We start from the raw sequence: 23,555 nt of genomic DNA, 5'->3' as shown, positions 1-23,555 counted from the left end.
ATCTGCTTTCTATCTCTGTAGATTTGCCTTTTTGGTATGTTTCTTTTTTTTTTTTTTAAAGATTTTATTTATTTATTTGACAGAGAGATCACAAGTAGACAGAGAGGCAGACAGAGAGAGAGAGAGAGAGAGAGGGAAGCAGGCTTCTTGCTGAGCAGAGAGCCCGATGTGGGACTCGATCCCAGGACCCTGAGATCATGACCTGAGCCGAAGGCAGCGGCTCAACCCACTGAGCCACCCAGGCGACCCGGTATATTTCATTTAAATGGAATCTTCCATCTTTTGGAATCAAACTCCTTTTGGACCTAGATTCTTTTACTTAGGTTTCAGTTTCTCCACATCCTTGTTGACACTTGTTACTGTCTGTATTTATTATAGCCATTCTAGTCGGTATGTATTGATATTTCACCTTTCTAATGACTAGTGAAGTTGAACATCTTTTTAGTTAATTAGCCATTCCTATATCTTTGGTAAAATGTGTAGTCAAATCATTTAGGCATTTTTTTTAGTTGTGTTTTTTAAAACTATTTTTTAATTTTTTATACAAAGCTTTTAATCAGGCCTGGGTGGCTCAGTCAGTTAAGCAGCTGCCTCCATCTGAGGTCATGATCCCAGGGACCTGGGATCAAGTCCCATATCTGTCTCCCTGGTCAGCAGGGAGTCTACTTCTCCCTCCCCCACCATGCTCTGTCTCAAATCTTTAAAAAGAACCTTTTAGTCAGATGTGGGCTATATTAATATTTCCTTCCAGTTTATGGCTTGCATTTTCATTTTCTAACGGTGCCATTTGTAGAGTGAAAGTTGTTTTTTAAATAAAGTCCAATTACCCATTTTATTTTTATTATATCATATCTAAGAACTCTTTGCCTAACTCAAGGTCTTGAAGATTTTTCTCCTATGCTTTCTTCCAAAGTTTTGAAATTTTGGTCTACATTTAGGCCTTTGATCTATTTTAATTATAGTATAAGATGTGAAGTATAGGGCGAAGGTAATTTTTTATGTGTGAATGCGATTGTACAGCACCATTTGATGAAAAGACTGTCTTTTCTCTGTTGTACTGCTCTTGAACCTTTGTCAATAATCCATTAACCATATTTGTGTTGGTTTTTCTGTCTCTTTTCTCTATTTTTCTGTCTTTTCTTCTGTTTCTTTCCTCTTTTTGTCTCTGACTTTTGTTTCCTGTTCTTTCTTGTATTACTTTTCTCATTCTTTTTCCTCGTCCAGTTTTCCCTTTTATTTCCTTCATCAAAATGAAGTACATGGATTAGTATTTAAGTTTTATGTAGCTTATTTTTAGTTTCAGTAGCAATAAATATGAAGAATTGGCATTTCTTATCTGAAAAAAACTGCCAAAAATGAGTTAACCTTTTCATTATAACCTTTAATTTTTCTCAGTGAATTTGTGGCCTTTGAAAAAGATGGTGATCCCTCTTCCCAAACCATGTTTCAGGACTTTTTCAAAAGGCATAATTTCCCTGGTGTTCTGGTTTCTTTTTAAGAAAAGGTAATTTCAAATTAATATGCTAAAGGAAGTCAAGATTTTCTTTTATTTTTTACCATGCTTTTATTTCATTCCTAAATTATTAGATTATTGATCCTTTTCTAATAGGCAGGGCAGTCATGATAACTACTGGATTCACAGATACAAGAAAAACAGTTTTTAAAGCAGGTTAATTTTGCATCTTCTCCAAAGCCATCTTTTGATCTGTTTCAAAACTTAAATAAGAAAGGAACTTGCTTTTGGCATTTAAATAAGAAGGAGGCCATTGACAGTGGCATCAAGTAATGCAAGTGATCAGTCCTGTTTTTGAACCTTAAAAATACAGCTGTATTTTCTTTGGCTTTCTTAGAATCCAGAGTAGTTTTTCCAGAAAATTGTCCTAATAATACATGGAAATATTATCATGTTCAACACCTCTAATGCTGTGCCACAGCATTTTAAATGCAGTCTGTTAGAAAGTTAGTGGGTAAGACATTTTCTTTTATGCTGCTTCAGTTTAAACTTTAATTTTTTCCAGTTTTTAAGAAACACTTCTTGCATTTTCTCTTTTTGTTAATGCTATACAATAATTTGGGGATATTAGTTAAGAATTGTATCTGTTTCCTAGTATAGTTAATGCATTTAGTTTCTGTGATCCTAGCAGAGGGTTATTATTATCTAGGAGAACCAAATGAAATTACTTAAAACCCTGTACTTGAAATACCCGGAAAACTGTTTTGGCACTTTATTTTGAACTGTGATCTTTGTCCCTATAGATCAAGGATGTCCCGGGCCCTGGACTTTTTTAGTTTTTGGAGGTGTTAATACAGAAGTTTGCTAGTTAATTAGGTTTATAATTTTTTTTCTCTCCTCTCCATTGAGGGGAGCAGGGAACTTGGGCAGAGACTGTAGTTGAAAATTTGCAGCAGAAATTTTAAAGCGATATAATATGGGCCAGGCTGCATCATATACACCTGAGTCTTGTTGCAGTTCTGTTGGAGCCTCCTGCAACAGTTGCCCTGAGTTAAGCTGCAAGCTCAGCTTCTTTTTTGGTCCCAAAGCTCAGCTGCTTGTGCATATTTCTTTCAACCTTGGGCTGATTGCGTTAATACCATCCTTCCCCAGCAAGGTAGCTCCCCAAGTGCCTTCTCCCATGTCTTCTCAAGTCCAGTTCTCTATTCCTAGGAGCATCGGCTCTTCCTCTTCTTTTCACAGGATCCCGACTTGTCCTGGGCAAGCCAGCCCTTTGCTTCTGCTCCTGAGAAGTGCCAAGATTCTGCAGTGCTGACTCCAACTGCCTTCTCATCCCTAGACTTTGGGCTGCTTTCCGGATACCTGCATAAGCAAGCCCTTGTCACTGCTACCCATTTCTACCTGCATCCTGCTTTTTCTTTCTTGCCACATTTGTGTTCCTTTTCCCCCCTCCCCACCTCCACCTCTGCCAAAATGCATAAAGGATGGAAAAAGTACTGCGGCCAGAAGTCTCTGAATGAGGCATCAATGGATGAATATTTAGGCAGCTTAGGGCTGTTTCGAAAGCTGACTGCCAAGGATGCCTCTTGCCTCTTTCGGGCTATTTCGGAGCAGGTAAAAGGAAAACAAATATATCTTCCCTATACTGAGTTTTCAGGGTTTGACATGTGGCATGGTACTGGAGCTAGAAGACCTGTAGTACACGAAAAGAAAAAAATTCCCTTTTCTCTTTCCTAGTAAAGACAGATGTCCAGGCCTGCCTGCCACTTAGTAGCTTGGTGTATGCCTTTGTTGATGAGTCCAAATATATTGCTTTGCCTTTGCTGTCTTTTTCTATTTTCTAAATGCCAGTTTAGAATGTAAGAATGGAATTATAGAAAACTGAAATGAATCTTGATCCTTTAGAAGCAGCCCCTACTTTTCTAAATTTAGTGCCTAAGGAAAAATTTATAGGTTATGCCCATAAGAACTAGAAGAAAGGGTGGGGGTGGTAAGACAACCATTCTCTCCCAACCCCACCAAAGGTGGCAAAAAGATTTTAGAAATGTTAGGACTTAATTTTCCAATTTCCTACATATGTTTTGAATAAGGGGGACTTAGTGCCCAGTTCATCGTTTTAATTTAAAAGCTATTTCCAATGACTGTTGACAGCTGGTCTTTCTCTTCTTTTTAGTTGTTTTGCAGCCAGGTCCATCATTTGCAAATCAGGAAGGCTTGTGTCTCATATATGAGAGAAAACCAACATACTTTTGAGTCTGTAAGTAGAATACATAACCTAAGGTAGAGATGTTAGTAGAGTGTGTAGCAAATGGGAAGTGAATTTTGAGCCATCTACATAATGAAAATTATGTCATGCAATCTCCTCTCAGTGGCAAATATTTAATTTTCAGCTGCCTTCCCCCTAGCTAGCATGCTTCTGGATTACCTCCAGAATTCGATTGTTCTGTACTCTAATCATAAAGTTAAAAAACAATTCATCTGTATCCTTCCCACTCTCTACTCTCCCACTCTCTACTCCCCATATACCCTCCATAATCTTGCAAGCCCTAAAAAGTTACATTTTGACTACGGTTCTGTATTATCCATACCACTGTTTTCTGGAACAAGTAGTCATAGTTCACAGAAAGTTTGGCTATGTTAATGTTTTTAAATGTGTATTCCCAAGTATGTAATAATGGGAAAACCCCTCTGTACTCTTAATTCTGTACACAGTAATCATCACTCAATATGAAGAATCTTATAAAACCCAATTATAAGGAAACAAATTAGGTTCTAAACATTTATCTTTATGTGACAAACTGGTAATTGGTGCTCTGCCACTAATGATTGGCTTTAAAACAACTTGTAGAAGACATCTTTGAATATTTTGAAATATTTGAATTCTTGTTAACAGAATGAGGTTTTATCAAGATCTGATTTGTAGTGTGCCCTTTTGTGTGGCTTAAAAAAAAGACATTCTTAGCCCTTTCAGTACTATTTGTTTTTTTTTCTGAGTGTATATTCTGGGTATTTGCCTGCTGTTCGAGGTTTACTCTTAATTTTCTCAACAGATTTCAGTGAATTTTAAAACTTTGTGAAGGCTTCTTGACTTTAAAGCTTATTACCTAGGAGTTAATTACAGTCTTTACTACATCTGGGGAAAGGATTATTCATGAAATTACTTCAAATGCAAGACCATGGTGTAAAACAGTGCATCTCAAGTATTTTTGTGCATACAAATCACCTGGGGACCTTGTTAAAGTGCAGATTCTGATTCAGTAGGTCTGAGCTGGGGCCCAAGATTTCTGCATTTTAACAAAGCTCCCAAGTGATGCTTGCCTTGTTCATGATCGAGTAATAGTAACCACATTTTGAGTAACAAAGATTTGTGTCAAATTTTAAAACTTTGATGGATAAATCTCAAAATAATTATGCCAAAGAAGGTAGACCCTCCCTCAAAGTACATACTGTATGATTTCATTTTTATAAAACTCTAGAAGAATGCAAGCCGGTTTCTAGTGATAGAAAGTAGATCAGTGGTTGTGTGGCAGTCAGTCAGTAGAGTTACAGAGGGACATGAGGAAACTTAAGGGGGTGATGGATCTATTCACTGTCACAATTGTCATGATGGTTTCTTGGGTGCATACATATGTCGAAATGTATTTGTGCCGTTTAAATATGAGCAGCTTGCTCTATGCCAGTTATACCTCAGGCTGTTTGAAAGGGTATTAAGAAAAATTTAAGAAACTTTTATCTAGTGATATATGTACATGGAAATAGACATATATTCTGTTACCCAGGTTTAATTTTATTTTTATTGAGGTATATTTTACACACAATAAAATTAACCATTTTAAGTTCAGCACTTTCAGTTTTGGCAATATATAGTCATGCAACTGCCACTGCAATAAAGATACAGAAGATTTCTGTTACCCTAAGAAGTTCGCTTGTGCCCTGGGCTTTTCTGAAACTAATAAAATTCCCTTTAAAGTTCCTCAGTCTAGCTTTGCAAATGCATGTCTCCTATCAGATTTAAAATCCTTGAAATTATTGGGCTTGCATGATTTATGAAAATTGTCAAGTTAACTTAAATTGGCATTTCAAAAGAAACTCAGAGGTGTTATATTTGATGAAATGCACTCATATCTGGATAAGCCAGGACCATTTCCTAAAATAATTTTACAGTCCAGCCTTTCTCCACTCAACTTTTATGTATGTGCAAATCTTCTTGAGGTGCTGTGCAGAATATTAATTTAATACCATAATTATTGAGCTGAATAAAAACCCATTGGAGGATAATATTGCAGAATATAATCAGATTTTTAGTAATGCTATGTATTTGGTTAAGTCAAGTTTGTTTTATTTTTGAAGTATGTGGAGGGATCTTTTGAGAAATACCTGGAACGGTTGGGAGATCCCAAGGTAAGATCAAATATGGGGGTTTAATCTTTTCAGAGTATTTGGAATAGTAAATCTAAATATTCATTCAGTGGTATCGCTTTAGCTAGACGCAACCTATATTCTTAAGTAGCCAGCTGTGTTGAATCAAATAGTTCTTGCAAAAGTTTAGAGGCTGGCAATTGATCTGTTGTTTTGTGTTGAATATTGAGAATTGTGTGTCAACAATTTTATCATCCATAAACTGTTTGCAAACAGGACAAGCCTAAGCCTTTTCACTTTAATGGGGGAGGAGGGATAGTAATGAATGTTACAAGGAGGTCATTATTTTTTTATTCAAAAGTTTCCCTGATTTGTATTAATCCTTTTATGTAGAAGTAAGCTCTATAAACACATATTTAATTAAAAATAATTTATATGACTAATTCCATAGTTCTGGACTTAGCATTTACTAAGTACCCTGCTAACTTCATATTCCTATCATTAATTCCATTTTCATTGTGCCTTTTAAATCTCTTATATTAACTGTCCTTGTTACTTAATAGCTAACTGAGAAGGTCTTTAGGACCCCTTTTTTCAGAATAAGTTTATGTTAAGAATAACAATATTCCCAAACCTCAAAGCAAGTTATAGTGTGTTCTACAAATTCTTCATCTAAAACAGTGCTAAGCATCTAAAATAACAAATATTGAACTTGCAGAAACTTTTATATCATAGCTACAGAGTGTTTTTAAAACATTTATGTACTGTTTATGTTTAGGAAAGTGCTGGCCAGCTGGAAATAAGAGCTCTTTCTCTAATTTATAAGTAAGTTAAATCTGTTTTTTAAAGACTGAGTGTATATGTGATTGTGTGTAAAGTTTCTATTCAAGTCTCTCTGGGATTTGGGAAATTTGGATTTAATGTAATGATATGTAGAATGAAGAGGTCTAAGCACAGTTAATTGGTGTTAATTTTTAGGTGGAGAGCCTCTAGCATTTGTGTCCATTTGAATGAAATAAAGGACTTTAAGAACTGCTGGTGTTCCTATAGGAAATCAGAATGTGTTTCTTAGAATTCTTGTGTATTTAACTTCATGCCTCTTGTATGTGACCTCACTGGGGCAATACTGCAGTGCTTTGTGGGCGTTCAAAGGGTTATAGTACCTAAACAGATACACAGTCTATCTGTGGTATTAAAATTTCAGAAGGAAATTACGAAAAGAAGACTCTTTAAGGACATAATAATTGAACATTTTGAGAAACATTGCTCCATCACTTTGGTCTTTAAAACTGCAAAAGTCGGGGTGCCTGGTTGGCTCGGTAATTGAGCATCTGCCTTCGGCTCAGGTCACGATCCCAGGGTCCTGGGATTGATCCCTGCATTGGGCTTCCTGCTTGGCCTGAAGCCTGCTTCTCCCTCTCACACTCCCCCTGCTTGTGTTCCTTCTCTGTCTCTCTATCTGTCAAATAAAATCTTTTTTAAAAATAGCAGAAATGGCTTTCTGGAAGCTGTGCAGTTTTGAAAAATAGTTTTATAATGTAGGTTAGAGGCTCATGGGAATCTTATTCATTTGAAGAAGTTGATTTCTATACGTAAGACTCCTTCACAATTTTTAGGATAGTGAGCTGGCATATGCGGTAGAGTCCAAACCCTCTCATTATGGTACTCATTCAAGTTAGTGTTTTGCAGCCTGCTCATTTCTCACTAAATCCATCAAGAAGTCATATAGAAGAGGCGTTGGGCAAGTAGCTAATCAGTTGGTTTTAAGTCAAGGGCCAGCTTTTATTTTTTTAAATTTGTTTTTTAAGATTTTATTTATTTGACAGAGATCACAAGTAGGCAGAGAGGCAGGCAGAGAGAGGAAGGGAAGCAGGCTCCCTGCTGAGCAGAGAGCCTGACACGGGGCTCCATCCCAGAACCCTGGGATCATGACCTGAGCAGAAGGCAGAGGCTTTAATCCACTGAGCCACCCAGGCGCCCCAAGGGCCAGCTTTTAAATTGACCTTCTTTCTGTTTATGTATTGCCCTCGAGCTAAGAATTTTTATAAAAAGTTTTAAAATAGTTAAATCAAAAGTAGAATAATGTTTCATGGCATGTGAAAATTATATGAAACTCATTTCAGTGTCCATAAGTAAATTTTTATTGGAACAGTCATGTGTACTTGTTTATCATGATCTGTGGCTGCATGATTTCATGCTATAAAGTCAGAGTAAACCATTGGCCTACAGAAGCTGAAATGCTTATTATCTGATCTTTTACCAAGTAAAATTTGCCGTCCAGTGCTTTAAATAAGTGGGAGCCCCCAACACTCAACAAACATGCATACAGTTGGTAGTCTATCTTCTTTACTCCTCCTTTCCCCAAATTAAGGTTCATTTTTTAAAAGATTTTATTTATTTATTTGACAGAGATCACAAGTAGGCAGAGAGGCAGTCAGAGAGTGGGGTGGGTGTTGGAAACAGGTTCCCTGCTGAGCAGAGAGCCCTATGTGGAGCTCAATCCCAGGACCCTGAGATCATGACCTGAGCTGAAGGCAGAGGCTTAACCCACTGAGCCACCCAGCCCCCCCCCCCCCCCCCCCCCCCGCCATTAAGGTAAGGTTCATTTTAAAAATCCATAGAAATTTAGTGGCAGTTAGTGGTCTACTTTGAATTAACATTATTTAGCCTCTTAAACATTTGATTATTTTGTATGAATAAGGTGGACACTTTAAAAGCCCAAATACTTGTTCTTATAACTATCTCTGCATATATTAAATTATCTCTATTCAACCACTTATATTCTCTTCCCTTGTAGTCGGGATTTCATTCTTTATCGCTATCCCGGAAAGCCTCCAACTTACGTCACAGATAATGGCTATGAAGACAAGGTAAGATGAGTGAATGTTTACTAAAATAAAAGAAATAGATGCTGCTGGCTTATCAAAATAGTGAGAAATGATCCTTTGTTACCAAATTAATGGGGAAAAAAGCATAGTCTAAATGCCAAGCTTCACTACCGCCAGCCTTTTCCTCTCCATTCTCTGTTAGCCATCCTCTGAACAGACCTGATCTTACCACTCCTGAGATCGGTTAAACCCCCCCCAAAAAAGCCCACCCAAACCCTAATTGGCTTCTTGTTGACTAGAAGGTAAGGTTCAAACTCAGAAGTTAGGCATTTAGTGTCCCCTAAGGGGTCCCAGACTCTCTTTTCATCTTCACTATCCTACAACCTTGTATACCATGATTTCAGATAGTCCAATAAGTATAACTTTTTTTTCTTTTCCTTTAAAAGTTTATAAAAAGTTATAAAAAGTATAGCTTTTTTTTTCTTTTCTTTTCCTTTGTATCTCAAATGTTAATTCCTTTGAAACTTTCCTAACTCCTCTGGAGTTATTTCCTCTGTGTTCCTCTAGCATCACCCAAGTAATTACGGTATTTATCACACTGTATTTGTTTTCATGTCTGTTCTCATTATTCTGAAAGTTTCTTGAGTGCAGGACAGTGTGCTATTACTGGCTAGTAAGGTACTTGGAAAATAATAGGAGGTTGTTTTGTTGGGTGAGCACTCTTGGCAGTTAAATAGATTGTTCTTCAGCATATAATTTTTCTTCCAAAAAGCTTTTAAGAAAAGCCTTTTATCCCAATTATTTGATTAGTGAGTATAGACTATACAGTAATTGCATTTTGCAAGTCTTGTTTCACACCATGGACCATAATTGAGGCAACGTTTTTTTTTTTTAAGATTTTTATTTATTATCTTGACAGAGAGAGATCACAAGTAGGCAGAGAGGCAGGCAGAGAGAGAGAGAGGAGGAAGCAGGCTTCATGCTGAGCAGAGAGCCCGATGCGGGGCTCGATCCCAGGACCCTGGGATCATGACCTGAGCCGAAGGCAGAGGCTTAACCCACTGAGCCACCCAGGCGCCCCAAGGCAACGTTTTGATGATAGTAGGACAAGACTAGACACTGGGAGAACTGTTAGGATATTAAAGTAATCTAGACAAAAGACCTGAACCAGGCAAGTGGCATTAGGAATAGAGTAGAATGCAAGAGATAACTTAGAAAATAAGTATAAATTGGGGCACCTTGTTTTATTAGTGGTACTGCCATCTAATTTGTTTGGCAACATTAAGCTCTTGTAGTGTACCAGGCAGCTCACTGGGCTTTAGGGACTCCAAAATGAAAACAATATACCTGTTCTCTAAGGGCCTCATGGACTGTGAAGGCAGACATGCAAATAGTTAATTTTACAGTGAAGTGATAAGTGTTAAAATAGAAGTATGTACGAAGAGCATAGAAGAAAAAGTCCTTTGCTCTGCTTCAGAGAGTTTAGAAAGTTTCATGGTGGTAGAGGTATTTAAATGGAATATCAAACAATGGATCCAACAAGTATGAAGGGCAGTCTATTCAGAGGACTTCTGCAAAGACATGGAAGCAGCAGACGCTTTCGGACTCCAGTCGTTGGGTGGGGGAGAGGCCAATGGTGTGAAGATAGGCTAGATAATGAGCAGTCCATTCCAAGAATTTAGCTTTTTGGAATAGTTTGTTTTCTCCCCAATATTTTGTTATAAAGATTTAACAAAATACAGAAAAGCTAAAAAAATTTATAATGAGCATTCTAATTCCCACCTTTTTAGTATCCTTATTTTTTCACTTTTCTATCCATTCATCAGTCCATCTTAATTTTTGGTGTATTTTGGAGTAAATTTCAGACATTCTCTATAATTGCTCCTAAACACTCATTCAAAGTTTTTAAGTAAGGGTGTGACATAATCAAAATTCTTTGAAGAAGGAGGAGTGGTAGCTTTTGTTATTTTAGCAATTATATACAGCATTGCCAGAGAGGAGATCTAGACATTTAGATCTTTACCAGGACTCTAAGCCTGCACTTCAGTTTTTTTCCCTGACATTTTATTCTGTGAAAATTTTCATACAGAGAAAAATTAAAAGACTTGTGTAGTGAGCATCCATAATCCCTATCACCTAGTTCCTACAATTATATAGCTCCATTTTTAAGTGAGTCCTGTATATTTTACAGAGCTATTATTTGAGCTAACTAAGGGGAAAACCTTACCCATTGGGAACCATAAGAATAGAAATTAGAGTGTTTGCAGCCATGAGAATATCATGTGTAATTCTAATTTGTACATGCACACAAATACAATACCGGTAGTTGGGCATTTGCATGCACAGGATAGTGTATATATGTATGATTTGCAAGTGTATAAAGTATGTTTGTTTATCTTGAAATTTAATTATGAAAAAGCCATTTGGCAGCAGGGTACTTGTGTGACACCTTGCTTTCTCTAAAACTTGGTTACTGTATCTCAGTTCAGGCTTCTAAGGATTTATATCTGAATTATTTGAGTTTTCAAAAATGACTTCATTAAAAGCAGTAAATATTATTGACTTAACTTTGCATTTTACATAGTTATTCAGTAACAAAGTGAATACCATTGGAAGGTAGCCATCCATCTTCACTTAGCCTCTTTATCTAGAAAGAATAGATGTACTTCTATTAAAAACAAAACTTAAAAAGCCCCCATTTTTACTTTTCATTCTCCTGTGCTTCAAAATAACTATTAAGTTTGAGTGGGTATCCTGTATCATTCTCTTTGCATTTATTTTTTTAATGTAGATGGGCTCATACTAAATATATTGTTCCTTGTTCTTTTCACCTATCCTCATCAGTACTACAGATCTACTTCATTTTTTCCGTAGGTTAATGCCATACATCCCACCTACCTACCTATAAGTATATATCAGAGAACTATTATTTTATGTTGAGATACCACCAGGAACATAAAAGCCATCATGTCTCGTTTTACCTCTTATACTCAAAGTGGAACTTCTCGCCACATGAATAAATTACATCATTATCTCTGGGGTTTTTTTCCTCCTTGTTTATTCAGTTCTGGTTAGCTGGATTCCTTTACTCCTTAACAACTGTCTCCAGTTATTAACCTTTCTTAGTTGGAGTTTCAAGTTTTTCTAGTCTGAGGTACAAAGGGCTTCTCTGCTCAAAATCTTGTTTACTGTTCTTTCGGATTAATAAACTCTTAAAGGCAAATAACCCTTGGGGCATGTGGAACTTCATAACCTAAACTTTAGCGTGTGTTACTTTAGCTTGACGCTTGCCCTCAGTACTCTGAAATGAATTATACTGATGGAGTTAGAATTGTGATTTCCAAAAAAAGTCTGGGGAAGAATAACAGACCCGGGATAGAGAACTTTATTATTAGAAAGGAGTTAGCCCAGAGTAGGTAGGAAGGCAGCAAACAGGGTGCTTATAGTTTTCTGCCGAAGAAGCTTGCTGGCAACATCATCCCATAGAACACAGAGAATCATCTTTGGTACCTTAGGCTCCTGGTACCAGAGGTAGCTTCAAAATAAAATAGATTTAGTCACTAGGTATTAATCCTTTACACAAGATGAATTTTTGAACAAAAATTTTAAAAGGTTTGGGTGATATTCAAACATATTTCATTATATAGAGCCTGCAAGCATTTTTACTAAAATACTTTGGTTAGTTAGCATGGCTTTGGATTATTGTTTGGGAAAACTAGAGATTAAAGATCAAAGAAATTAACTCATTTTGTAGCCATCTCAGTGCCTTAATGCATTAAGGAAGTTTCTCTAACGGTATTGCTCCTACATGGTATATTCATATATTGCTACTTGGTACGGGGGATAACATTTTGAGTAAATTAAGTCTCTCCCCCTATAGTCTGAGTTTAGAATATTTGGGTATTTGACCTATTTTCTCTAGTCGTTTTTTGAAGTTAAGCTGGTCTTTTGACTTGATTTACTCAGTTTGTAAAAGTTCCCATTTTTTGTTAATTTATAGATCAGTATTTGGTATATTAGTAGGAATATGGTTTAGGCTCACAGTGTTGCCTTTGTAGTGATTTTAATCTTGGCATTTAAAAGTCAGTTTTAAAATCTGTTTGAGTTCTAGCTTGCACTTATCTGTCTTTAAATTTTAAAGATCACTTTGCCTCATCTCTATTGAGATACAATTGATGCATTATGTTAAGTGAAATGAGTCAGAGACAAGTAATGTATGATAACACTTAATCTGTGGAATCTAAAAACATGTTTTTAAAAACAGTTAATCAGTTTCTGGTTAGCAATTTAATTTCGAGTATTTCATGGTTGTAAGATGTAACATTCACTTAATTGTTCTGTGTGTTTTTCTTTTCTTCAGATTCTACTCTGCTATTCAAGTAATGGCCATTATGATTCAGTATACTCAAAACAATTTCAGTCAAGTGCAGCTGTTTGTCAGGGTATGTGAAGGCTTTGTAAATGCTTAGCTGTATTTCAGATGATTTTTGTTTTTCTGCCCATCTGTAAATTGAGGGACCCACCATAAACAGCTCTTTTAAGACTTTGTTGGCACCTATTGAAATTGTATACTGGTTTATGGCTATTTTCACATTGTTTTAAAGAGATATTACTTTGACAATTGGAATTTTGGCTGTTTTTTTCCTTTAGCTGTATTGTATGAAATTCTCTATAAAGATGTGTTTGTTGTGGATGAAGAAGAGTTGAAGACTGCAGTTGAATTGTTTCGAAGTGGTTCCAAAAAGAACAGAAACAATGCTCTGACTGGCAGTGAAGATGTCAATATTGACTACAGGAGTTCAACTCAGGATAGGTAATACAGGGAAAGGGGGTGTCAACTACATGACCATGTTTTTTTTAATTTTTTTTAAATCATTTTTTTAAAATTTATTTTCAGCATAACAGTATTCATTGTTTTTGTACCACACCCAGTGTTTAATGTTTCTGTGCATCACCATTTGAAAGTAGAAGGGGCTTGACAAGCTTATGACTTATACTACACACACGTATGTATCTAGATAAACATTTTTTGATGGGGGAAGAGAAACTTTATCAAGAAGACATGTTTTTTGAGATGTTCAGGCTTTGGAGGTTTGATCCAAGTCAGAATCAGTTCTTTTAATTGCTGGAAGTGATTTTAGAACTACCTAACCCCATGATTCTCAAACTTCAGTTCTATACAGAGGTATACTTCATAGTGCTTATTAGAAAGGCAGATTCTTAGGCTAACTTTCACAAAATTTGAGGTCAGAGTGGGGCTTAGGAATCTGCTTTAAAAAAAAAAAAAAACAAGTACACCCCAAGTGTTCTGATGTAGGTAGGCTGTGGACCATACTTTAAGAAAAAACTGGTTCTAAACCAGTACCATCATTTTTGTGGTAACTGAGGTTTACAGTGGTTACTTGACACACACACATCCAACTAATAGAAAAGAATCTCTCGGTTAAGGGAAGTTTTAGGAGTTTTCAAAGTGTCTGCCTTTGGTACTCACTAGGAAGGTAGTTTGTGGCCTCTGAGGAAATTGCTGTTAACAGATTTGGTCAAAAATTTTGTGTTAGAGATAATAAAGTGGGTGTTGTCTTATATTTCTTCTTGATTCCTACTTCTGTCTAGGAAATTCAGATAGGCTTGGTGCCAGTCAGGTGTCACCTTGTCTTTTTTGGTCTTGCTTGCAATTTTATTCCTTGGATGTTTGTGGCTTGCACTTTTTTTGGTAGAGGAGAGGTTTTTAAAACTTACTTGGGAATGCAGGGGTAGAAGTTGCTTCGTTCTTCACTGATGAGTTGTCCTAAGGATTTTAGGCTTTATGGAAACTATAGTAGTAAAAAGGTGAGATGTATTAGTTACTGAATTGCTGTGTGATTGTGTTACCATAGATTTTGCAATTTAACACACTTATCTCACAATTGTATGGGTTAGGAATCTGGGCATAGTTTAATTGGGTCTTCTGCTTAGGGTCTCAACAGAACTTTAGTGAGGTTGTTGGTCAGGATTGAGTTCGTATTTTGAGTTTTGACTGAAGAAGGATCCATTTTTCTGCTCACATAGTTCTTGGCAGCAGCATTTAGTTCTTTGCAGCTATAGAACTGAGAATTTATTATTATTATATTTTTTGTGGCTGTCAGCCATAGGTAACTAACCCTCAGCTCCTTGCCGCATGGGCTTAGCGAACATGATAGTTTGCTTCCTTACAGTCAGCAAGAGAGAGGCCAGCAGTACAGGCACTACATTATTAGGCTCTATAATAACATATAGCCTATCTATTGGTTAGAAGCAAACTTGAGTTAGGGGAATCATACATTGATGTGCACTCCAGGAGGTAAGAATCATAAGGACCATCTTAAGAGATGGAGGTATGAAATATCGGAGATAATCTGCTAAGCATATTGTAGCACATACTTAGAAAAAGGAAGCATAAATGTAACTCTTGGGGTAAAAAAGTATTTGCCTCATTTTTAGACCTGAGCTACTTGACCACTAGGTGGTGATATAGTCATTAGACTTAAAAACTGCATTTATATAAAGCTCTTTTTAAAAAATCTTTTCAATTAGGACTGAAGAGCTGGGTGCCTGCTGCAACGCTGAAAATATCCCAGAGGGGTACAATCAAGGAACAGAAGAAGCAAAGGTTTGAGATTTTCTAGGGCAAAGAATTTTCATAATCTTGGCTTGTAGCATCATAACTTAAACAAATTAAGGTGAGGTGGTCCATTCTAGTTGTATGGTGTGAAGGTGGAGTTCAGGTTTGCCTTTGTGGAAGTTTTAATTTGAAAATGTAAAACAGGTGCTTAATGTTCTCTGAATTTTTATTCTTAATGGAATTGTATAGATTATTTGCGAGCAAACTCTGAACACTTTAGAATTTTCAGAAACTTCTGTTTTTCAGGTTAAAGTCAAGTAAAATTACAAATCCAGTAGATAGTTTGTAATCAGTCTTCTGATGCTAAGGTTTCTATTTGCCATTAAAGAATATGCTTGTCCTATTCTATTCAAAGAAAATAGGTAATAATCCTGGTTAGAAAAACTAGAAAAATGTTTACTATCTTTATAGGCCTAAAATCAAGCAGACCTTTAGGTTGAGGCTTGCTAAATAAATACTATTACAGTACTTTCTATGTATGCCTCAGTTGCTGGTAATTTGGGAAGAGTAACAGTATTGGACATGGTGAAATTCTAGGAAAGCAGAAGAACAAGGTAATTTCTTTGGAAGTTGTAATAGATTCTGACCAAAATGAAAGGAAATTTTCAGATTTTTGCAGATGATTTTAAGGTATAGAAACACTTGCAGCTCTGTATTGTATATCAAGATGAGATTTATTGAGTAGCCTGATTGAATCTTTAATCTGTCTGTGTTGCACTGATTGATATGAGCTGTATCGTGAGTTGCTGGCTGCTTTAGACAATATTTCCCTTCCTCCATCTAAAACCTTTTAGATTATTTGCATATTGCTTCTTTAATCTCTTGATTTTTAAGATACACGATAAAACTTAACGGCACTTAGTTTTTTAATTAAAAAGGAGGCATATGTATGTAGTTCAAAAAAGAACTTTCTTTTTTCGTAGAAGAAACACTAAAGCTAAGGATGTTGAATTTGTAGCATGATTATTTTTGTTTTAGTCTCCAGAAGGCCCATCAAAGATGCTCTTTCCCTATAAGGTGCTCAAAGCCCTGGATCCAGAAATCTATCGTAATGTAGAATTTGATGTTTGGTTGGACAGCAGAAAAGGTAATGAAATACTGACAGTGTACTTTTGAATCCTGACAGATCCAGGGGAAAATTTTGCATATTGCTTCTGATGAGATGTTCTTAATGCACTATTATAAAAAAAAGTTGCCTGGTACTTTTTAGCTTACTTGATACATTATTTTATTTTTTTAACAGATTTTATTTATTTGAGAGAGAGAACATGAGCGGGGTGGGGGCAGGGATAAAGGGAGACAGAGAAGCAGGCTCCCTGCTGAGCAAGGAAGGGAGCCATATTCCAGGTTGGATCTCAGGACCATGAAATCATGACCTGAGCCAAAGGCAGCTGCTTAACTGAGCCACCTAGGCACCCCATATATCCTCATGATTTTAAATCCAAAAGAGGAAACAAATAGGTTTAGAAGTGGGAAGCGATCTTTCAGAATCTGATGTTTATCCATGACTTTCAGTTTTGCAAAGACTGTGTGGAAATAACTTTTAGGTAACTTTAAGAGTACCTGAAACTTGTAACTGCAAATAATCTTATCTTAAATTTAAAATGTTAAGACTCTCCTCATTGATAAATGAATAGGTCAGGTGTCTGCAAACTGTGGCCCACAGACTAAATCTAGCCTGCTATCTGTTTTTGTATGAGCCTGTGAGCTAAAAATGGTTTTATATTTTTAAATGGCAGAAAAAAATGTAGAAGAACAGTGTATTGTGACACATGAAAATTATATGAAATTCAAATTTACTGTCCATAAATAGATATATGGCACAGTTGAGTAGTTTTGACAGGGTCCATATGGCCCACAAAGGTTGAAATACTTACTGTCTTGCTCTTTACAGAGAAAGTTTGCCAACTTTTGAAATAGGTAATTGTTATCTCCTTCTAAGAGAAGTTGATGAAATTAGCCCTTAAAGCTCTCTTTTCAAGGTAGCCTTTAATTTTTCATATTCAACTTCTTGAACCTTGGTGAACTTAGGTATAGTTAACAATCTAACAATCTATAATGAGGTTAAGACCCTGTGGAACACAATAAGTTGTTAAAAATAACAGGTTGCTTTGGAGTAGCTGTGTAGTGTTTTTTTTTTTTTCTTTTTAATTGAGGTGTATTACTTAAAATTGTATCTTACTGGTGTTTGACCAACTAAGATTATAGCCTCCCAGTTTCCACCTATCTCTGTTTTTTTTTTTAATTTTATTTATTTATTTGACACACAGAGAGAGAGAGAGATCACAAGTAGGCAGAGAGGCAGGCAGAGAGAGAGGGAGAAGCAGGCTCCCCGCTGAGCAGAAAGCCCGATGTGGGGCTTGATCCCAGGACCCTGGGATCATGACCTGAGCCGAAGGCAGAGGCTTTAACCCACTGAGCCACCCAGGCGCCCCCCCACCTATCTCTGTTTTATAGCAGAAAACTATTTTGGGTAGGTCTCCTTAAATTGACTACAGAAATGTCCTTATCAAGTGTAAGAGAATGGCCCTTTAGGAACCCCCCTGCCCCCAATTTTACGTTATAGTAGTGGCATTTTCAGAAACACTGGTAAAAGTAAATTAGAAAACTAAATGATGTAAAATGGGAAAGGAACCAGTTCGGATGAGCTTGAATCTTCATTTTCTTTTAATAGAACTTCAAAAGTCTGATTACATGGAGTATGCTGGGAAACATTACTATCTGGGAGACAAGTGTCAGGTTAGTTTGTCTTTTAAAAACTCAGTAATTTGTTTTCCAAGATTGTGGTTTTAGTCATTAATATAAGTTTAATAAAGCTAATTTACATAATGCTAAAAAATTTTAAGTTTGTTTTAAATTTTAATTACAAACCTCTGTGAGAAGATGTAAGGGTCTTTAAAAAAAAACATGTAAAGATCTTCTAGTATGTGCCACCTCTCTTAAATCAGACGGGTGGCAGTGTTGATTATCAACCACTTTAATAAGTAGATACTGAATTCCAGTTGGGGAGAAGTTGTATTTTTGTTTGGTAAAAGACATATCTGCCAATAGATTCAAGATTAGATGTATTTTTACTGTCTCCTACCTTCTTTCAGGTTCGCTTGGAATCAGGTGGAAGATACTACAATGCTCATATTCAGGAAGTTGGAAATGAGAATAATTCTGTAACAGTCTTCATTGAAGAATTGGCAGAAAAGTAAGAATACAATAGTTTGTTAAATTACTAAAATCTTCGGCTCTTGATGCCTTTTTGTAGTATTAAATTGAAAATTACCAGGATGCTAGTAAGAAATCCAGTTACATCTGGTACCAGCTTAAGATGACTTACCTTAAATTAAAAGCACATGCTGAAGTATGAAATCTCAATACACCCATACATGAAAAGTTTTCAAATCCCTAGGCCCTAGCCAACTTACTAGAGATATTAAATACAACAGAATTCTCGTATAAAACTGTTCATACTGGGGCGCCTGGGTGGCTCAGTGGGTTAAGCCTCTGCCTTCGGCTCAGGTCATGATCTCAGGGTCCTGGGATTGAGCCCCGCATCGGGCTCTCTGCTCAGCAGGGAGCCTGCTTCTCCCTCTCTCTCTGTCTGCCTCTGCCTACCTGTGATCTCTGTCTGTCAAATAAATAAATAAAATCTTTAAAAAAAAAAACTGTTCATACTAATTGGAAAGCTAGCTTGCTAACTGAGCCTCTGCCTATACCAAGATAAACTAATCTAGTCATTCTCAAACTTTAACATCCCCCAGAATTATCTGGAGAGCTTGTTAAAACAGATTGATGAGTTCTATCCCCAGAGTTTCTGATTTCAGTACGTCTGTGGTAGGGCCCAAGAATTTGAACTTCTGACAAGTTTCGAGGTGATACTGATGCTGTTGGTCCACTTGAAGAACCATTAAACTTTGTTATGCTGCCCTTATAACCAAAAAAAATCTCAGTAGCTTAAAACAATAAAGTTCATTTTTGCTCCTCTAGCATTTCATAGTGCATAAACAAAGGGGAGACCCAGGCCAACAAAGGCTTTATCTAGACACAGTCTTCCATGATCAGAGGGAAGAAATGAACATGACTAACCATTTGCTGGTTCTTAAAGCATCTGCTTATGTTTCATTGGCCAAAGTGCATTACATAGCTGAGCATGAAGTCAATGGGATGGGAAAATATAATCCTCTTCTAAGGAAAGGTGATAAATATTTGTAGACTAGTCTGTCACAGTATTTCCTCTGGAACATGGTATGTGCTACAAGTGGCTTTGAAATTGTTAAAACTACTCTTAGGTTTTCTTGAATAGCTAGTGTCAACAAGTTTGAGTAGAATACACTTGCAAATGAAGTGGGATGGGTGAGGGTATGTATATCCAGTGAGAATTAAGTCTGTGTTGCAGTGGCTTTATGGTGGTATCTTTAACTTAAAGGCACATGGTTCCGCTGGCTAACTTAAAACCAGTTACTCAAGTCACACCTGTTCCTGCCTGGAATGCTATGCCCAGTCGGAAAGGAAGAGGTTACCAGAAAATTTCCGGGGGCTATGTCCCAGAAATGGGTTTGTATGCTGAAGGTTTTTATTATATCCTTCTTCTTGTACTTACATTATATCTTTAAAAAGGAAAAAAAAAGACAACATAGATAAATCTTGTTCTCAGTTTCTCAACTTAGGCATTACTGACATTTTGGGATGGATAGTAATTTTGTTGTGGGGAGCTGTCCTGTGTATTTTGTGCACTGTAGGTTGATTACGATCCCTGGCCTCTATTCACTAATTGCCGGTAGCATCCTTCCCTCAGTTGCAACAACCAGAAATGTCTCTAGACATTGCCAAAGGTGCCTCAAGGTGAGGGGGGTAGATTTTAGACTCTAAAACTGCAAGCGAAAAGATTTCTCAAAGAACTAGGAATACACCTCACAGAAGCAGCCAGTGACATCATTAGGCATAATTTCTTGGAAAACAAGTAATGTAGGTGACTAAATGACTATGTTTTGATGATCAGAGTCCCCTGTATTAAAGATAGTGCTGAGATGTCCATTGATATGGAAATTACCTGCTGGTTTTGCCCTTCCAAATGGAAGATCTAATAGTACATCCTTAAAGAATACAGAAATTCCCTCCCTGTATTTATTTGGTTTGTTCTCTTTAAAAAAAAAAAAAAGATCTGAGCATTTGGGGGAGGGGAGGACTGAATCTTTTGCTTTGGTTATGAAGCTTATTTGGCTACTTCTTTGTTTCTCTGGAAGCTGTTTCAGAGATGGACATGAAACAACGGAAGAAGATGTTCAAAAAAGTTAGAGGAAAAGAGGTTTATATGACTATGGCTTACAGCAGGGGAGACACCCTCCTCCCACCCAGGCTTCAGCACAGTATGCATTATGGGCATGACCCTCCAATGCACTACCCACAGACAGCTGGCAGTATTATGTCTAATGAACATTTTCATCCTCAGCATGCATCTCAGAGACAAGGTCGGGGATGTGGGATGCCTAGGTAAGGCTTAACTGACTTTCAAGATAATGTACATCTCTGTGAATAATTCCTAGAGAGAATTACAGTACAATTTAGAAATATCTTAGCAGGTTAGCTCCCTTTTGTAATGTCTGCATAGAGTATGGAACTAATGTATACTTAAATTTTTGTCAAATGAATTTATTGGGAGATTTGTATTCTCACTGTCTAAGGAAATATGGAATGGTTGAAGACATGCAGACATGCTAGGGCTATCAAGTTGTGTGCCATGTATATGGTTCTGTATCCATAAATAATGGATAGGCCTAATGCCAGTAGTGAGGAGAGCATAGCTCTTTCTATTAGGACATTTTTACAAAGGTGTGTTAATTCTATTTAAGTGTAAGGATTGATGACTTAAGCACTAGTGAGTAAAGAGTTTTGTTTTCCTTTCCCTTCATTCTTAGGGATTCATCTCGCTTTATAAACAGGCATAACATGGAGGGCCCTAAAGTTGGTTTTTACCCTGGCCCAGGTAAAAGATGTTGCCAGAGCTATGATAACTTCTCTTACAGATCTCGGTAAGTGAGTTTTAAATGTTGAAAATCAGAAAATGGGTGAATTTGGCTTTACTGCTAAACAACAAATACATGGATTAAGTTTTTTAAAGGTGTCAGCATTGGGGCACCTGGGTGGCTCAGTGGGTTAAGCCACTGCCTTCGGCTCAGGTCAAGATCTCAGGGTCTTGGGATCAAGCCCTGCATCAGGCTCTCTGCTCAGGGACCCTGCTTCCCCCTCTCTGTCTCCCTGCCTCTCTGCCTACTTGTGATCTCTATGTCAAATAAATAACATCTTTAAAAAAAAAAGTGTTAACATTGAGATGTTTGAACTGTTACTTAGAAATTAGAAATAAGTTGCCACCAAATTTTATCATTTTCCCCTTTTCTCTGAACTACTTGATACTTAAGTTCCTTCCGACGTAGTCACCGCCAGATGCATTGTATGAATAAGGAGTGCCAGTATAGCTTTGCCCCAGAGAGTGGACAGATGCCCAGGGGCTTGGAAGAAACCATTACCTTTTATGAAGTTGAAGAAGGGGATGAAACTGCTTATCCACCTTTACCTGTAAGTAGGTAAAATTCTATTCAAAAGCTGTTCGCTTTCTCTTTTTCTTTAAAGTAAAGGCAGTGTGAATAAATTTTAGCTTTTTGACAAACCACCAAATCAAGCACTTCTGGAAGACATGAATTTTTATCTTAGGAGCTTTTAACGATGGAAGAGGAAAACTTTTTTAAAGCTAATTCTAGAGAAAAGGGGTAGAGGTGGACCAATAATCTTGCCCTACATAGTATGGACTAATATTTTCTGTTCATCATTTTCTCACGTTTTTTGATTCTAAAGTACATTAAGATATATTTATAGCTTTTTTTTCCTGAACTGCATGTATATGTGTGTGTGTTTGGTACAGAATCATGGAGGGCCCACTACAATGGTTCCTGCTGCTTCGAGATACTGTGTTGCAAGGCGAGGACATAGCTCGGGCAAACAGACTTTGAATTCAGAGGAGGGCAGTGGCCAGACTGACAGTGGTGAGTCAGTTACAGTTAAATGTTTCTTTAAAAGATGATTCTTGTGGGATTAGTACATCAGGGCTATGAAGTAGGATTTAAAGTTTTGGTTTGAGGGGGTCTCATAGTGTTCTGGTAGCTCATTTTGAATGAGTTATCAGTTCTCGTTTCAGAGCTTGCTAGGTGTTTGAGGATATTTCTTCAAGATGTTTGAAGTTTCTCAGAAGGACAGACTTCTATTTCTATAGGCCACCACATTGTCACAGCTTACTTCCTGCTCTCTGCATAGGTCTTCTAGTGAGTTTTGATTTGTTGAGATTTTAGTATGGAAAATACCTATTCCTTATTATTGTTATGGTGAGGACCGTTTGTTTATGGAACTACTTTGGACTTTTCCGTGACTAGCTGCTATTTTATGAGACTGCTATAAAATAATTTCGTTAGGATGTTACTCTTTATTTTATCTGATTGGTCATCCACTGGACTAAATAACTATATTATAATTTAATATTCTGCATCCCTCTAAGGAGTCCTTGTTTATATATGAGGAAATTATATATGAGGAATCCTTGTTCATATATGAGGAAATTGAGGTTCAAAGGGCAAATGACAGGGTCGAAGTCATACCCTTTGGTAAGTGGCAGAGATTTAACTTTTTTGTAACAGCTTTGTTTAGATATAATCCACATAATGGTATAATTCACCTGTTTAAAAAGGGTACTGTTCAATGATTTTAATATAGTCAGAGAGTTGCATGACTATCACCACCATCAATTTTAGAACATTTTTATCACCCCCAAAGGAAACTCTGTACTCAGTAGTAGCCACTCCATCCCTCCCCCCAGCCCTAGGCAACCACAAGTCTGTTTTCTATCTTAATGGATTTGCCTATTTTAGACATTTCATTTAAGTGGAATCATGCAATATATGGTCCTTTGTGATTGGCAGAGATCAATTTTGAATTTGGTTTGCCTGTGTGTATGTCCTTAACAGTTGCTGTACTGCCCCTCACCATGGGGTGTGCTTATTTTTACCATTTTACTGTAAAATGATGTATGAGTGACAGACAATTCTACTGAAGCAATTCTGGAGGAATTGGGTCGATTAAGGAGGTATGAGGCAGTCTCACTGGCTTGATGTAACAATCAGGTTCTTTATTTTCTTATTATGTTTTTTCTTTCTATATATGTAGAAGAAAATAGGTATTTCTAGGAATTTACTGAGGACAAAACATCCAGCACAAGAAAGATCTGTGAAGACTTCGTCCC

The 23,555-nt window shown here is 36.8% G+C and overlaps 1 protein-coding gene across 1 annotated transcript in view; it reads left to right on the top strand.

Annotated features, from left to right (window-relative positions):
* Positions 1–23,555, top strand: part of ALG13 (ALG13 UDP-N-acetylglucosaminyltransferase subunit) — a 67,299-nt gene that overhangs the window by 19,232 nt on the left and 24,512 nt on the right. The window contains 17 exon segments of the mRNA XM_047714941.1: positions 2,696–2,721; positions 2,724–3,067; positions 3,627–3,710; positions 5,804–5,854; positions 6,591–6,637; positions 8,610–8,682; positions 13,001–13,082; positions 13,291–13,453; positions 15,193–15,268; positions 16,259–16,367; positions 17,955–18,019; positions 18,376–18,476; positions 19,698–19,825; positions 20,515–20,761; positions 21,187–21,300; positions 21,688–21,844; positions 22,188–22,308. Of these exon segments, the coding sequence (XP_047570897.1) occupies positions 2,696–2,721; positions 2,724–3,067; positions 3,627–3,710; positions 5,804–5,854; positions 6,591–6,637; positions 8,610–8,682; positions 13,001–13,082; positions 13,291–13,453; positions 15,193–15,268; positions 16,259–16,367; positions 17,955–18,019; positions 18,376–18,476; positions 19,698–19,825; positions 20,515–20,761; positions 21,187–21,300; positions 21,688–21,844; positions 22,188–22,308 (1,988 nt within the window).

This window comes from Lutra lutra, chromosome X (assembly GCF_902655055.1).
Source record: "Lutra lutra chromosome X, mLutLut1.2, whole genome shotgun sequence".
Taxonomy (NCBI): Eukaryota; Metazoa; Chordata; class Mammalia; order Carnivora; family Mustelidae; genus Lutra; species Lutra lutra.
Note: the sequence above shows the minus strand (reverse complement) of the source record. Positions and strands in the feature narration are given on the sequence as shown.